The 15,223-nt window shown below is 46.7% G+C and overlaps 1 protein-coding gene across 1 annotated transcript in view; it reads right to left on the bottom strand.

Moving 5' to 3' along the window:
- CA7 (carbonic anhydrase 7) overlaps positions 1-7,437 on the bottom strand; it is a 122,495-nt gene extending 115,058 nt beyond the window's left edge. Inside the window, exon 1 of the mRNA XM_069217199.1 lies at positions 7,087-7,437. Within this exon, the coding sequence (XP_069073300.1) occupies positions 7,087-7,126 (40 nt within the window). The 5' untranslated portion in view covers positions 7,127-7,437. The remainder of the gene's footprint in view (positions 1-7,086) is intronic.
- Between the last annotated feature and the right edge of the window lie 7,786 nt (positions 7,438-15,223).

The raw sequence follows: 15,223 nt of genomic DNA, 5'->3' as shown, positions 1-15,223 counted from the left end.
TGGATTACTCACTAGGTTACTGCTTTGGTCACAGAGATGCTTCTATTACCTGCAGTTCATAAATTACAACCCTAACCTATCACAGTGAGCTATGAACTGTAATCAAAGAGCTGCATGCAAACTGCCTGGTATACGTCAGAATGGGTTGTATGATGGAACCACACATGCTGGAACCACGTATGCCTGAACAATGCAGTCGAAGAGAGACGCGTTGTTTCCAAGCATGCCTTTACCACGTATGCCTTTACAACGAATTTTCATTGTAAAAGCATGCCTAGTAAAGGCATGTGTGGAAATGGCATGCCAACCGTTGTGCGTGATTCTATCATGCCACCCCCCACCCACCCCGATGCCACAATCACCTCCATCCCTAATTCGTAAACTACCCCGACTCCCCAACCTGCTCTAAAAAAGAAAAACTATCCCAACACTCCCACCCTCACCCCTATAAAATAAAGTACCCACACCCCTCACCGCATTAAACCTAAAAAAAACTATCCCAACCCCACCCCATAAAAGTGAACTACCCCGACACCCCAGCCCGCACTGAGCCCTAAAAAAAAAAGAAACATTTCCGACTTCCCCATCCGTAAAAATAAATTATCTAACCCCCCCACCCGCACTGAGCCCTAAAAAAAACTACCCCACCCCTAAAAACTAAACTACTACGACGTACCCCACCCACCTTGAGCCCTAAAACCTTGCCTGCTAATAAGTAAACTACCCCAAGCACCCCCCACCCACTCTAAACCCTAAAAAAATTAACTAATAAACTATCCCGATCCCCCACCTCAGCCCCTAAGAACTAAATTACCCCAAAACCCACACCAACCCTGAGCTGTAAAAAAAAAATACCCTGACTTCCCACTCCTAAAAACTAAAGCTAAAGTACCCCGACTCCACACCCACCCTAAATTCTAGATCTGCCCCACCACTAAAAACTACCCACCAATGCTGCCCCAACCCCACTTACCTCACTGCGTTGTCTCCCGAACCTTCCTCCTCTTCTCACCTCCCTCCTGTCCTTAAACCTTGCCCCACCCCTTTAAAAGTAAATTACCCCGCCCCCACCCTAAATAAAAAAAATCCCAAACCTTCCATCCCCGCCCCTTAAAAAGCAAAAATAGCCCGATAATCCCTTCTCCAATCCCTTAATCCATCCCCCATTCCCACTACGTCACTCCCGCCCCTAGCCCATCCCTCTACCCTAGTTCCTTAAAAAAATTCCCAAACCCCCACCCCGCCCGTTAAATAATAACCCACCCCAGCCCCCCACCCGCCCCAATCCCTTAAACCACCCCCACCCCTGCCCCAGCCCCACTCACCTCACTGCGTCACTCCCGCCCGTAGCCCAACCCCCCACCCTAAATTCCTTTAAAAAAAAAAAACCACAACCCACACCCATTAAAAAAAAAACACACCCAGCCCCCCACCCACCCCAATCCCTTAATACACCCTGCCACCCCTGCCCCAGCCCCACTTACCTCACCGCGTCCTCTCTCGAACAAAGCATGGCTGTTTCTGTGCCTTAACCACAGATATGCATAGTTCACAACATGCGTGGTTAAGGCACAGAAAGAGACATGCATTGTTTAGGCAGCGTGGTTACACTTGCATGGCAAACGTCCGTGTTGTTTACAACGTGTAGTTGAGGACGTTTCGCATCAGAACATTATGGGGGTCATTCTAAGTTTGGCGGGCGGTGGTTGCTGCCCGCCAAAAGGGAACCGCCAATTGGCCGCTCCGCGGTCAGAAGACCGCTGGGGCCATTCAGACTTTCCCGCTGGGCCGGCGGGCGCCCGCCAAGGGAGCGCCCGCCGGCCCAGCGGGAAAGGGCCTGCAACACTGAAGCCGGCTCCGAATGGAGCCGGCGGTGTTGCAGGTGTGAGACGGGTGCAGTAGCACCCGTCGCGCTTTTCACTGTCTTCAATGCAGACAGTGAAAAGCTTAATGGGGCCCTGTTAGGGGGCCCCTGCACTGCCCATGCAAGTGGCATGGGCAGTGCAGGGGCCCCCAGGGGCCCCCAGGGGCCCCAGGACACCCGTTCCCGCCATCCTGTTCCCACCATGGAGGATTGGGCCAACCGGGGTTAATCCGGCGGGAAATCGCCGGACCCGGTTTTCTGACCGCGGCTTTACCGCCGCGGTCAGAATGGCCCAGGAAGCACCGCCAGCCTGTTGGCGGTGCTTTCCGTGGTCCGCGGCCCTGGCGGTTTTTGCCGCCAGGGTCGGAATGAGGCCCTATGTTTTTCCCCCATCTATCTTCATCCTAATGTTCCTTACAAGGATTAGATGGGGTAGAAATATATTATCAGTAAAGCTAACCCCAACCACTGTGGTACGTTTTAAATCCTGTGTTTCTGAACGTCCTGTCCAAACACTTAAAATATGCTGTCTACTAGTAAGGGTGACGGGTGAGTCCTACACCCTGGCACCCTCATTGTTTCCCTTACACTGATTTACACACGTAGGATTCATTGGCTCTGTATGTGTGTGATGTAAAGTGCTCCAACACCCTACACGGGTTTGGGTAGCGCTATAAAAACATGAAATGCATGTTAGAGAGAAGCTACGGAGAGATGAGGGGCAGTGGTGGAGCGAGGTAGCGCAGGAATCCGTGGATAAGGAGGTTTTTTAGGGGGGCGCCAAACAAGATGATTGCACTGGGTACCACTAGCGCTAAGTGTGTAAACTCATCCGTATTTCACTGCAGTGACCTTAAATCCCAGACATTGCAGAATGAGTCATGACCTTCAGAGGAGGCAGACAAATAAATCCCTTTAAAATGAATATTTCTTCCCCCCAGCGCTCGTGCGAACACTCGGTGATCTTGAGGTAACACACCAGGGAGAGAACGAATCTCAGAACTGGTATTGGGAAAATGGGGTCGGAAGTGTGGGAGATGCAGTTGGAGAGAGGGGTGGGCTCATTACGGTGACAGGAGGACAGGCCAAACCCCAGCACTGGCAACAGACAGCCAGTACTGAATGCGTGCCTTTGGCTGTGGCTGGTGAGCACTGCCATACTTGTGGGTTTTTTAGGCATAGGAACTTTCTTTTCATCGTGAGATTTCGACCCAAAGGAAGACAAAAGTGTGGAGGATGACAAATAAAAGAGAAACAAAGGAAGAAAGCAGGAATGAAAGAGAGTCTGCAGGCGTGAGTTGAAGAGACTGTATGGTGGTGGATGAAAGAGGAGTGAGGTGGAATCGAAATTAAGCGCCCTTAGTATTCGACAACTCCGGCATTAGACGCGGGAGAGGCAACAAATTATAATACACAGATCCCAGTAATGGGACTAGCTTGGATTTTAGAGTTTGCGCATGGGACGAGCCCTGAAAATCGTTGCCATGTAAATACACAAATATCAGGTAAAATGTGATAATGTCTCTTCAAAATTAAAAAAAAAGTGCATTTCTTTAACGTGCGGAGACTGTGACAATACGTCACAATATAAAACTGCACTGAGAAGCACTTATTAAAAGTGATAGTTTTTAAGCATGGAGCATTAGTGAACTAAGAGGCAAGACAATTTTCATGTAAACCCACTACTGGCCCAGATTATTATAGAGCAGCATTATAGTCTGTTAAATCAAACATAATTTGTTTTTTCTACAACTGGTATTCTGAACTCATATATGTGGAAGTTGCGCCATACACAATAATGAAAAAAGGAGTTTTGGTGAAATGAAATATTTGTCTAAGATCACACAGTTTAAGTGAGGAAGCTGAGATTTATCCAGGTTTTCTGGTTTCACTTTGTACAAATCAGGCACTAAACTGGTATCTGACTTTCCTTTTTAATGTTAAGGCTTTGTTTTTATCTTTTAGTGCATTTTCCATACAGTGCGAACCCGAACTGAAGATACTGGAGCACTTTACATGAGCACATGTTACATTACACAAGGTCGCATTCATTTTTATAGGCACGGTGCGATTAAGTAATCTGCCCAGAATCACAGGATGCTGAGCTGACACGAGACTCAAACCTGGTTCTCGCAGGTGCAAAAACAGCAGGTGTAGCTGTAATGCCCTATCCGGTCTAAAAGGAAGGTGGCAGGCAGAAGCCACATGAAAGCTCAGCCTGTTATGGGCTCGAGGTAACAAGGCCTCGAGCTGAGGCAGAGCCGGGCTTCAGACTCGTTCAAGCTTTCAGTGGGTCAGTTACCTCTTTCCAGCATTCAACATCACCCACGGAGGACACCAAAGATAAACTTTGGACTCCTCCCTTAGGGTACGATTTATCATTATTTTATGCAGCACAGCAAGCCACCTTGCTGCGATGCGCTGCATGAACGGGAAGGGGCAGGAATGTGCTGTATATTTAACATGATATGGGGCATTTCTGTCCTTTCCTTGTGCTGGTGCAAAATGTGCTGCCTTGCGCCAATGCAGGCAAGCAAGGGTGCCTGCATTGCAGGCTGGATTGTTTTGTGCAGAAAGGCACCTTCTTGCATAGAAACAATCTTCAGAGGCATTGTCCTCTTTCTAAGTGTGGTGCAGTTAATTCAAAGTAAGGCACAGTTCCATGGGGAAGTGGAGGTAAGCACTGTCTGAGAGGGGTAAAAAGAAAAGCCAGAGATAAGAAAGTGAAAAGGAGTCTGATGGGGGAATGAGAGGAGGGGGAGGAAACAGTCTGCATGGGAATAATGGGAACAAACAGACTAAACAGAGATTGGTAAGGGGAAGACACAGTCTGTTAAGTAGGTACAATCTAACTGAGGTGGGGGGGACAAGGGCTGGAAGGGCACAGGGAGGAATACAGTCTGAGAGGGGCATGGGAGGCAGAGGAGAACACCTGGGACAGATGGCTGGTAGAGAATAATACTAAGGAAGGTGCAGCCTGAGAGGAAATAACTTGAAAGAAGGCACAGCCGAATGTGGAATAACACAAAATGAGGCACAGCCTGCAAAGGGAAAATACCAAGGAAGCTACTGCCGGAGAGGAATGGCGAAAGTAGGGCAAACCCTGCGAGGGAGTAACTTTAAGGAAGGAACAGATTGAGAGTAAATGCTGCAAACGAAGGCACAGCCGGAGAGGAAATAATGATGAGGGAGGCACAGCCTGGGAGGGTATAACGCAAGGAAGGAGCAGCCTGAGAAGGATTACTGGCAAGGAAGTCACGGCCAGAGAGGGAACGACGCAACCGAAAGCACTACTTGAGAGGGAGTAATGGCTGGGAAGGTAGAGCCGTGGAGGAGGGGCTCGGAATTAGGACACCGTCTGGAGAGGGCAGTCTGCTATAGAAACTTGGAAGGGCTACAGTCTGAGCGGAGATAACAGGTTGAAGACGCAGGCTGAGGGAAAGGATGAAGCAGGACACACACTGAGCATGGGATGGTTTGGGACGAGGACACAACCTGGCAAAGAAAAGGAGACAGTCTAAAACAGTAAAGGGGGAGGAAGACACGCTGAAAGCAGAACACGAGTGCAAGGAAGATTCTGAGAGGAATAGGTGGCTGCACAGTGTTGGAGGGGAAGGGGCGATGACGTACTTTGGCAGATGGGGGTGGCAAACGCATGCTCTATTATCCCAGGTTGAGACTAGGACCCAGCCGTGGCTCTATATATGAACTTGAACATACATCCTTCGACCGTCGCATGTGTCACTTGCACATGTAAAGACTATTGCGCCTTGGACGGTTTTGTCTCCCTCGGCACCCAGGCATACCCGACCCCATCACGTACCACCCTCCCGACTCTTTCCCCCTCACCCTCCGCTCTCCCAGGAGAACTAGGAGCATCATTAGGGCATCCTCTCAAGGGCAGGGCGCACGGAGTTCCACATTCAAACGTCCTCTGCCTGAACCATCCTCAGTATCCGGGGGGATCCGCTCATCCCGATGCGAGACTTGTGGGCAGATCCACGGCGGCTCACGTGCCTCCGGGCTCAGACGACGCGTAAGAGACAGCACCCCCCTCACTGCACCACATCACAGGACCCACGAGTCCAAGAGAAAGGAGTGCAACAGGGAAAGAGGAAGAACTCCCCCTGGCTGAACATATCAAGGTCCCAGCGGTGTCCATGGCTGGACACCAGGCCCCTCTGCCCATGGCTCGGCATCAATAGTTCCATTTCTGCCCATGGCCGGGAAGCCACGGTCCCTGCTCTGCCCATGCTGGGGGTTCTTTGGTGCAGCCTTTCCCTGGCCTGGGTTTCCAGAACCCCGGGTCAGGGTCCGAGCTCTGTTCACTGTCCCAGTTCTGAAAGTGTCTGGGCAGTAAGTATCCCAGATCCACCGATTGCTGGTTTTCGGGATCCCGGAGCTGCCCGTGGCTGACTGTTAAGGGTTCCAGCTCTACCTGTCGCTAGATATATTCAGGGTCCCAGCTCGGCTCGTGGCCGGGTCAGGATCCCAGCTCTGCCCACCGCGGGCTTTTCAAGAATCCCAGCTCAGTCCCTGGCTACGGATTCAGGGTCCCATCTTTGATCTTGGGCGAGCCTTAAGGGTCCGAGCTTTGACCCTGACTCTTTATTAATTGTCCCTGCTCTACCCGTGCCTTCGAGCTGTGGGTGCCATGCTAGGTATTCAAGGTCGGCACGTGGCCGTGTATTCAACGGTGCCCTGCCTGCCAGTAGTGATCATTGGGATGAGGGCATCCTCACTCGTGACCTGGGGGTGTCCACGCTCTTTGGGAGCTGTGAGGAGGGCAGCATATATTAGGGAACTGGATAGAGAGGGAGTTGGATTGGGAAGGGTGGTAGCTATGTCTGCCAGTTGTAGAAAATGATGGGGGGGGGGGAGTTGTGCCATAGGACAGGTGTTGGTCTGAGGGTCGGGTGGCGAAGGTTGAGTGGACATGGAAGTGGTGCCCTGCAGGTGCAGAAGGAAGCGTGGCTGGCAGTGCTGGCCACTGAACTCAGTAGGGGGCTGCCATAGCACCCTGAGGCGCCATGGAGAGGGCGCGTGCACGCAGTGGGCTGTGAGGAAAGTGGCGGGGCTGCCGCGGCGCGGCGTGACAGGCAGACATGTGGCGGAATGCGAGGGCACTGGCGGGGGTGGAGGCCAGGAACGGATGCGTTCAAGCAGGGGGGTGGGGGGGGACGCGCAGGGTCTGGGGAGGGGAGAGATGGGGCTTCACTTACCGTCATCCTCCCCGTATCCCCAGCAGTGCTGCCCGGTCATGGCAGACAAGAGAGTGCTGAGCCCTCTGCCTCTGTGCCCGGCAACGCTCCTTTCCTCTCACCCCCTCTCCGTCGCCTTCTGCTCTACTCCCTTTACTCCCCCCTCGTTCTTCCTGCTCTCCTTTTACCAAATGCTTCCCTTTTTTCTTTCTTCCCCTCCTGCTTCTCTCCCTTTACTTCACTTTTACTTCCTTTTCCCTCCTTCACCTTTTTTTCTTTCCCTTTCTATAATTCCCTTCCCCGCTCCCTGACACTCCTTCCCTTTTCACTCCCTTCCGTTCCTCCTCTTCTCTATCTCGCCCAGGCAGCTGCTCTTGAATCTGCTGTACCTGATGCCTTTATAGTGCCACAGCTGAAGGACGGTTCCTGGGACCGGCCCCTTAAAGGGATCCTCTGGAGAGGTGCGCTGTCACCAAAGGAGGGGGCGATCACCTCTGCAAAAGGGGGCGGGTCTTCATGCTGATCCTGCTTGCTTCTGAATCCAGACCCAGCAGTGAAAGCAGAACTCGCGGGTTGTCACCGGCCGCGGCTTGACGAGAGACATCGCTCTACAATCCTAGGTTAGATCGCGTACGGTGCACCTAATTAGACTATCAGGGTAATTCTCGATGACTCTAGCTGTAGATTGACAGATGGGATGTCTAATGGCAGCACTGCTCAGACAGGCCGGGCAGAACCCGCAGGGAGGCATTAGCTTCAGACTCATCAGAATAAGGTGGCATTGGCCGCAGTTGGACCGGAGAAGTCTCAGATGGACACTGACACTGACTACCAGCTGACAGCAGAACTCCTAAGGGGGCAATATCAGTCGACTGACACGGGAGATCTCTCAGTGCTTTAAATGGGCCGGTACTCACCGGTACTGAGTACCGGCACTTTTTTATTTTGAGAGGGAGAGTACCGGCACATCTCAGGAAAAACGTAATACTTTTAATTGGATAGTACCGGCACTTCTCAGAAACAAGCAGGTACTCTATTACAGAGTACCTGCACTTCTATTTTTCCATTTAAAGCACTGTCTCAAGGTGGCACTAAGTGCAGACTGACATAGAAGCTGCCTCAAGGGGCACTGACGTGAGGTCAGATCACTCAGGGTGGCACTGTCCGAAGACTGCCAAGGCAGGTCTTAAACGGTGGAACTACCATAAACCTGATGGGAGATGTCTGAGGGAGACACTAACAGCAAGTTGAGGAGCGATCTCTTGGTGTTGTCACTGACAGGAGACTGGTATGGAAAATCAGGCTGGCAGTGACGGAGACTAGTGGCATAATGCAAAACAAGCATTTGCAATGCAATGGGTCTCGCACTTGCTCCAGTTACAGCTATTGGCGTTGTAAATTCCTAACTAGACTTTTCTTCTTGCCACATTAATTGAAAAGGAAAAGTAAAACAGTAGTTGACTTAAACGAGCTTATTCAAAGCACCATGGCACCCATGAGCGCAAAGGAGAGACACAAAAAGAAAAATAAGTTTGCTCGCAGTCAAATGTATCGGCAATCGTGCAATTATCCATGTAACAGGGACAGTCTGCAAGGCGGCAACAAAACTGTCCCAAGGAGGGACAAATGATACCAATGAAACAGAGGATTTTTGAAAGGCAAGCCCACGAATGAATGAAAGTGATGGGCTTGAGGTGGGAGTGGTTCAAAGCCCACAATACTTACAAGTCAGAACACTTGCACGCTTGACCAAATGATGGGGCTCCCCAGCAGAAGGTGAATAGGGTTCCCTGAGCTTCCCATATCTCACAGATGTCCAATGGAGTTCAGCTGAATGGGGCCCCAATAAAGAGTTAAGGGGTCCCTGAAGGGTTGGAAGCTCCGCTGAGCCACAGAGGCTGCAGGAGCCTGCTTTAAGTCCTTGACTAGTAGGAGAACTCTCTGAAAAACTGGGAAATCACAGGTAGTGGCTTCCTGGGCAGAAATTACTACAGACAAAGGAGGTCTCAGAGTCTCAGGTTCGCCCTGTGTGAAGAAGTCCAATAGGACTTCTATGGGTGCCCAGTGCAGCGGCATGAACACTTTACAGATGTATTTCTTTGAAAAGTGTTTTGCATGGTGGCACTGATGAATTTGGCTGGTAGCTTTCACAAGATATAAGGGACTTGTGTCAAAGGGAGGGACGCACTGTGGAGTGGAAGGTGTTATGTAATGGTTGATTCCCTGTTGATTTTCTGCTGCCTGCCTCACCTCCATGTATTGGATCCACACCCAGAAAGCAAGTAATATGAACCCAGAAAGCAAGTAATATGAACCCTCTAGGTGAGATGGTTGGGATGGCATTTGATGCTGGACTGATCGGTGACTTGGACGCTCAATAAAATACTTTTGGATTTATCTCACATGGCCTTCTGCCTTCATTATAGTTGCAACACAATTCAGGTGAAGAGAATGGGGGTTGTTGCTATCAGCTGCCATCATTGAGATATGCCGCAACTGGGAGGTGCAGAGTGGACATGGTATTCAAAGCACACTGTGCTTGTACTCAGAGTGTCAACGGTGTTGTCCTGCACTCCGGGATTGCCAAGACGCTGTTGGCCTCACAGCCTCTGACCTGCCTTGCTGTAGGTGTGATCACCGAATCAGGCTAATAAAGGCACTAACATAACATAAGGTATGCCTTTTCCAGGTGGGAGCCTGCTTAGTGAAGTCTGCTCTTGGCTTCTCTGAAGACGCAATGCGATGGTCCAAGACTCACTTTGGATCCGGTCACCCTTTTGTTAGTCATTGAATTCTGTCATAAGCATTCATTCTAAGGAAGGTCAGGAAATTTTAGGACAGTGTTTCTGTGAGACAAATCTTTAATTACATATACATCCAGCAGTTTATGTGCCCCACGTTTGTGAGATTACTGACATCATGTATGCTGTGGGCATTGAATACTATTACTATAGTTCAATTACCTTTTGGGCTGCGTCTAAGGAAGTAAGACCGAAAACAGTAAACTATAAAAGAGAAAACTTACTCATCCTCAGTTTCCCCTGTGAAGGTTCCTCACAGTATGCACCTTCTTACAAATATGCAATCAGATTCTCCTTGAATTGTTTTGCAATCTAAATGGGAACCACCAAAACCATGAAAAAGATGTAAGGTATAACTTTATGCATATTTGGTGGCAATTGAAGGTAACACATCACCAGCAGAAAGGAGGAAGTGTATCCTGCTCCATTCTCTGGGCTCAGAAGGACAAAATACATTTAGACCTTTACCTAAAATAGAAGCACCTAAAGGGGAAGATGAATCAGACGTGTTTGAAGAGATAATGCTGAGATTAGAGGCCAGATTCAAGCCCACAATTGGCACATCACTAGGAAGATACCATTCTATGCCAGAAAACAAAAAGAAGGTGAAACAATTGATGAGTTTCTCACAGCATTAATGTGTTTATTCACTACTTGTACTTTTGGTAGCACAGCTAATTAAATGACATGTCACCAACTTATGATAAATATGAACAACAAATGTATTCAGGAAAGCTTATGGGTTATTGAAGATTCAACACTAGACAAAATGATGATTTCTGTCAAGGCCATTAAGCAAACAGTGAGTTGGGTCCAATAAGTAAATAGGACTTGCATAAGCAAAAAAGAGAGTGAAGTATATTATGTAAAATAGCAAACACTGAAAACCAGATAACTTAGAGAGTCAGCGTCATGATAATAAACCATATGTTACAGAAGCAGAGATCTGGCACACTTAGCTTCTTCAAGAACTTGTCCTGCTATAAATAAGGAAATATTTTCAAAAGAAAAGGAAATTTAGTAAACATGCTGTGATTTTAAGAAACTGAGCAATTTCCATGTTGCCAGAGTTATGGAGGATGCATCCTATGAGGATGACCGTAAAGAGTCACAGTGTATGATAAAGAAAAATATGGCAGTTAAGCAAAAATGGCTAAAAATCAAGTTGGATCCATGTACTAATGGTCTTTTATTCATTGTCAATGAGTTTGATAAAAAAGATCAGATCATTTCAGCATTCCACAATGTTTTGTGTGAGAAAATGGGAAAACAACTTTGTTTTGAGCATAAAATTTGACTTAAGGAGAACACTGGCCCATCAGACAAAAGCTGAGGATAGCCTAGCTTAGTGTTAGGAATGAGTAGCACAATTTACTTGATCAACTAGTACAGGATGATATTAAGAAAACTGAATCTTCAGAGTGGATCCGTCCAATTGTGCTAGCTAAGAAGAGCAATGATAGTCTTAGGCTCTGTGTCGACCTGAGAGCACTCAACAGAAATCTCACTGTTAACAGACTTCCTTTGCCCAAGATCAGGGACTTACTGGCTATGATGGATGATTCCACTATCTTCTTAACTCTTGATTTATGCAACACTTACCATCAGGTGGAACTATCCCAAATCTCAAGACCTTTGACAGCCTTTATTACTCCATGTGGAGTCTTCCAGTTCAAAATAGTGCTGAATGGACCAGCATCAGAGATGCTTCCAGGACTACATCCTTTTGTTTTACAAGGGTAAGGAATAACATTTGACAATCCTGAAGGATGTATGCAGACGATTGTCTGCAAATGGTCTTGTTTTGAGAGCAAAAAATGCAAATTGTTTGAGTCACAAGAAAGTTTTTTTTTTTTTTGTATACATAATATCAGTCCAAGGAGTAGTTCCCAAATAAAATGTAGTGGATGCCATAAAAAATAAACCAGCACCTGATGACAAAGAAAAGCTCATGTTGTTCATTGGTTTGTATGAGTACTATGAGAGATGTGTATAAGACTCTGCATCAATAATGGAACCTTTGAGAACATTATTGCATAAAGGTTATGACTTTGTACTGGGACATAAACAGCATTAAGCATTTGACCAAATTAAGATACACATTGTAAATGCTCCTGCTTTGCAACCTATTTCAAATGGTAAAAGATGTATCATTCCAGTTGATGCCAGTATGTATGGACATGGAGCAGTGCTGCCTCAAAAGACGAGGAATTTTGAGTGGGTGGTTGTCTACATATCAAAGACTTTGAGTGAGACTGAACATAAATATTCTGTAATTGAACACAAACATTTGATTTGTGTTTGGACTAGAAATCCATTTAGGCCATTCATGTGAGTTTATACATTTACCTTAAAAAATGGTCACAAACTGATAATTCACAATTTGTCTGCAGGAGGGAGAAGGAACTCCACAGCTCACATTGTCAGATTAAGTTCTAAGCTTCAAGAACACAATTCTGACGTTGTTTCCATACCTGGACATCGAAACAAGACTGCAGATTGCCTATCCAGATTGCTGTGTAATGATGAATTGTAGGACAAGTTGGAAAATGATTTCAACTACACCAATGCTCTTTATGCAGGGATCGCAACACGCATCCTCTCACGACTACAAACCATACAGAACGCCATAGCCAGGCTCTCTCCTGGATCTCCCTAGATGAATCCACATCAGCCCCTACCGCAGGAAACTCCACCGACTCCCTGTACAGAACAGACACCAGTTCAAGTTCCTAACCCATGCATACAAGGCCATACACAACTATGGACCTGCCTACTTGAACTGCCACCTGAACTTCCATCAGCCCACTAGACCCCTCGCTCTGCTTCCATTTCTCTAACCCTCACCTTCTGAAACTGATGTGGCAGAGGTTGCACCTTTTCCTACCTAGCAGCAAAGACATGGAATGAGCTACCCTTTCATCTCCGGACCCCCTCATCTTATCCAGAGTTCCAAAAGTCCCTGAAGACCTGGCTATTTGGCAAATCAACTGGACCCTCCCAGGGCCTGGATATCCTTATGGGTGACGGTGACAAGAAGTGCTCTACAAATCCACTGATTGATTGATTGACTGATGTAGTGGCTGTTGTGAGCAATGTGTCCTCTGTGCAAGGGCATAATGTAGATGAACATTTGTGGATGACAGAGTGCAATAAAGTTAGGGAACTTAAGCTGGTGAAAAAGTATTTGAGTATGAGATGACCTAATTGTAAGAATCTTGAGGGTTCCTTGCATTCTTTTTCCCAAGTTGCACCCAAATTGAAGGTTTGTATTTTGTAATGATAAGTGTATGCCTCGGAAGGCAATTTATGATCATCTACTTAATTTGTGCCCTATGGGTCACATTGTCATATCTGCTTTAAAAAGGCTGTTACATCATCATTACTGGTGGCCTGGAATGAATGTTGATGCAGATCGATTGCTGCATCAGTTCTCTATGTGTTCTGAACCAGATGAGAATTTAGGACACAAACTCCACAAATGCAAAGTACTCAGTGGCCAAATTTTCTTTGACAAAAGGCAAATGTGAATATAGTGGTTCCTTTTAGGATCATATCATGTAATTTACAATTTTCCACTGTACTGATGGATTGCCACTTAAAATGGCCTGAGGTGATTTTATGGAAAGTGCGACTACTAAGGTAGTTCTTGAATTTCTTATGGAAGTATTCAGCAGAGAAGAGTTTCCAGAGGCACCACTTACAGATAATGGTGTTTGATTCACATCTGTTGAAATGTCTCATTTCTTACACACACATAACCGATCTTTATACCCCTGAATGCAATGGCCTGGTGTTTGAAAGAAAGTGTCCATTTGGCCATGGTGGACACCATTCCTTTTGCTGTGCCAATTCGTGAAAGATTGTGCCAGAAGCACAGATTCAAAGTGTCGCCCTGTACAGAGAAAAAACAAAGTTTTACAGAGTGGTCCTGAACAGTGCAGAAACAAAGCTTCACATAGTGGTTTTGTACATGACAGAAACAAAGGCTCATTGAGCATCGATGTACAGGCCAGAAGTGCTGGGGCATTTTCATCCTTGTCAGGAATCAATGTTCAATGAGGTCAATGGAGATTTGGACACTGCACAGGATGTAGTAGAACCATATAAAACATTTTCAATACAATCCAATTAAATGACACAGTATGGTCAATGTGGTCACACAAGGAAAACTCCAGTCAGGAGTAAAGTTAAGGGGTTTATTACAGGCTTAAGCTCACAGTCATGTAGACAACTAGCAAGACAAAGTTATCAAGGAACTGAATTGCTAAGGGCTGATCAATGCAATGAAATAAGTTCAGGCGGACTAACATTAAGAGAACTAGGCCCTCAACAAAGGCAATGCAAAACAGCTATAAGATAATTTGATGTACAGAAATCAAACATTGCTCAGTTTTGATAAGCAATAAGGCAGTTCAAATCATTAGATTCAATTTAGCTGGTCACAGGAAAACATACAGTTTAGCCAATCAGGGAATAACGTGTGGGGCGAACACATGCAGGCAGAAACCAAAAAGAACAAAAAAGACAAAAATAATTTGGAAAAAGGTAATCTCGGGCCAAGGGTTACTAATTAAGGTGGACAAAAGGTCAGTTAGAAGGGAAAGCGGCAGCATGTCGGAGGCTTGGTCAAGAGACTTCTGTAAGGGTTGGGAAGAAAATATTTAAGTCTCAGCTAAGCATTTCAAAGGAGGAAAGGCAGAAAGGAAAATACCTTTCAAAGGGGTATAGCATTGAGTGGCAAAATATTCTTCTCGGAGTTCCAGGGATTCTCATCTGATGGGATTTGTTGGGGTCTGCTGGGATCTGAACAAAGTCCTGCCGTGTATGTACATATTAAAGTACATATGGCAATCTGATTAGTCAAAGCAACATTTCATTTGAAGTTGAAGGGGCAACGTCCTATAGAAATAAACTCATACCTGAATAAAACTTGTCTGTTTAGTCAGCCTTTGCTGCTTTCCTCAAATCTATGTAGGCATTTCCATTCTCCTTCTGTCTTCTCGCGTAGATCTCTGGTTTACTGTATATTTCCACTTTTGCCATTTTCATCCTTTTCTCAGCTCTTTGCTAGGTGGTAGCGCCGAGACACCCGTGGGCATCTGTTCGAGCTTTAGAAAAATGAATTAAATTAAACTCAGAAATCAATCACATGACTCCAATTTGAAACACCTCCATGTTTCCCCAATTCTGTCATGAGAATAGCCTTCATCTGTGTAGCTCCACACAAGATTGAAACAAAGGTTAAAATTGCTAGTCCACAGTCCAGGATGTTCTACATCCAAGGTCAGGTTCCTACGACTCTCTAAATGTCAAATAGTAGACATCTATTACCAAACTAATCTTCTCATGGAAAC

This window comes from Pleurodeles waltl, chromosome 12 (genome assembly GCF_031143425.1).
Source record: "Pleurodeles waltl isolate 20211129_DDA chromosome 12, aPleWal1.hap1.20221129, whole genome shotgun sequence".
In the NCBI taxonomy this organism is placed as follows: Eukaryota; Metazoa; Chordata; class Amphibia; order Caudata; family Salamandridae; genus Pleurodeles; species Pleurodeles waltl.
The sequence above is the reverse complement of the archived record's forward strand: the minus strand, read 5'-3'. Positions and strand labels throughout refer to the sequence as shown.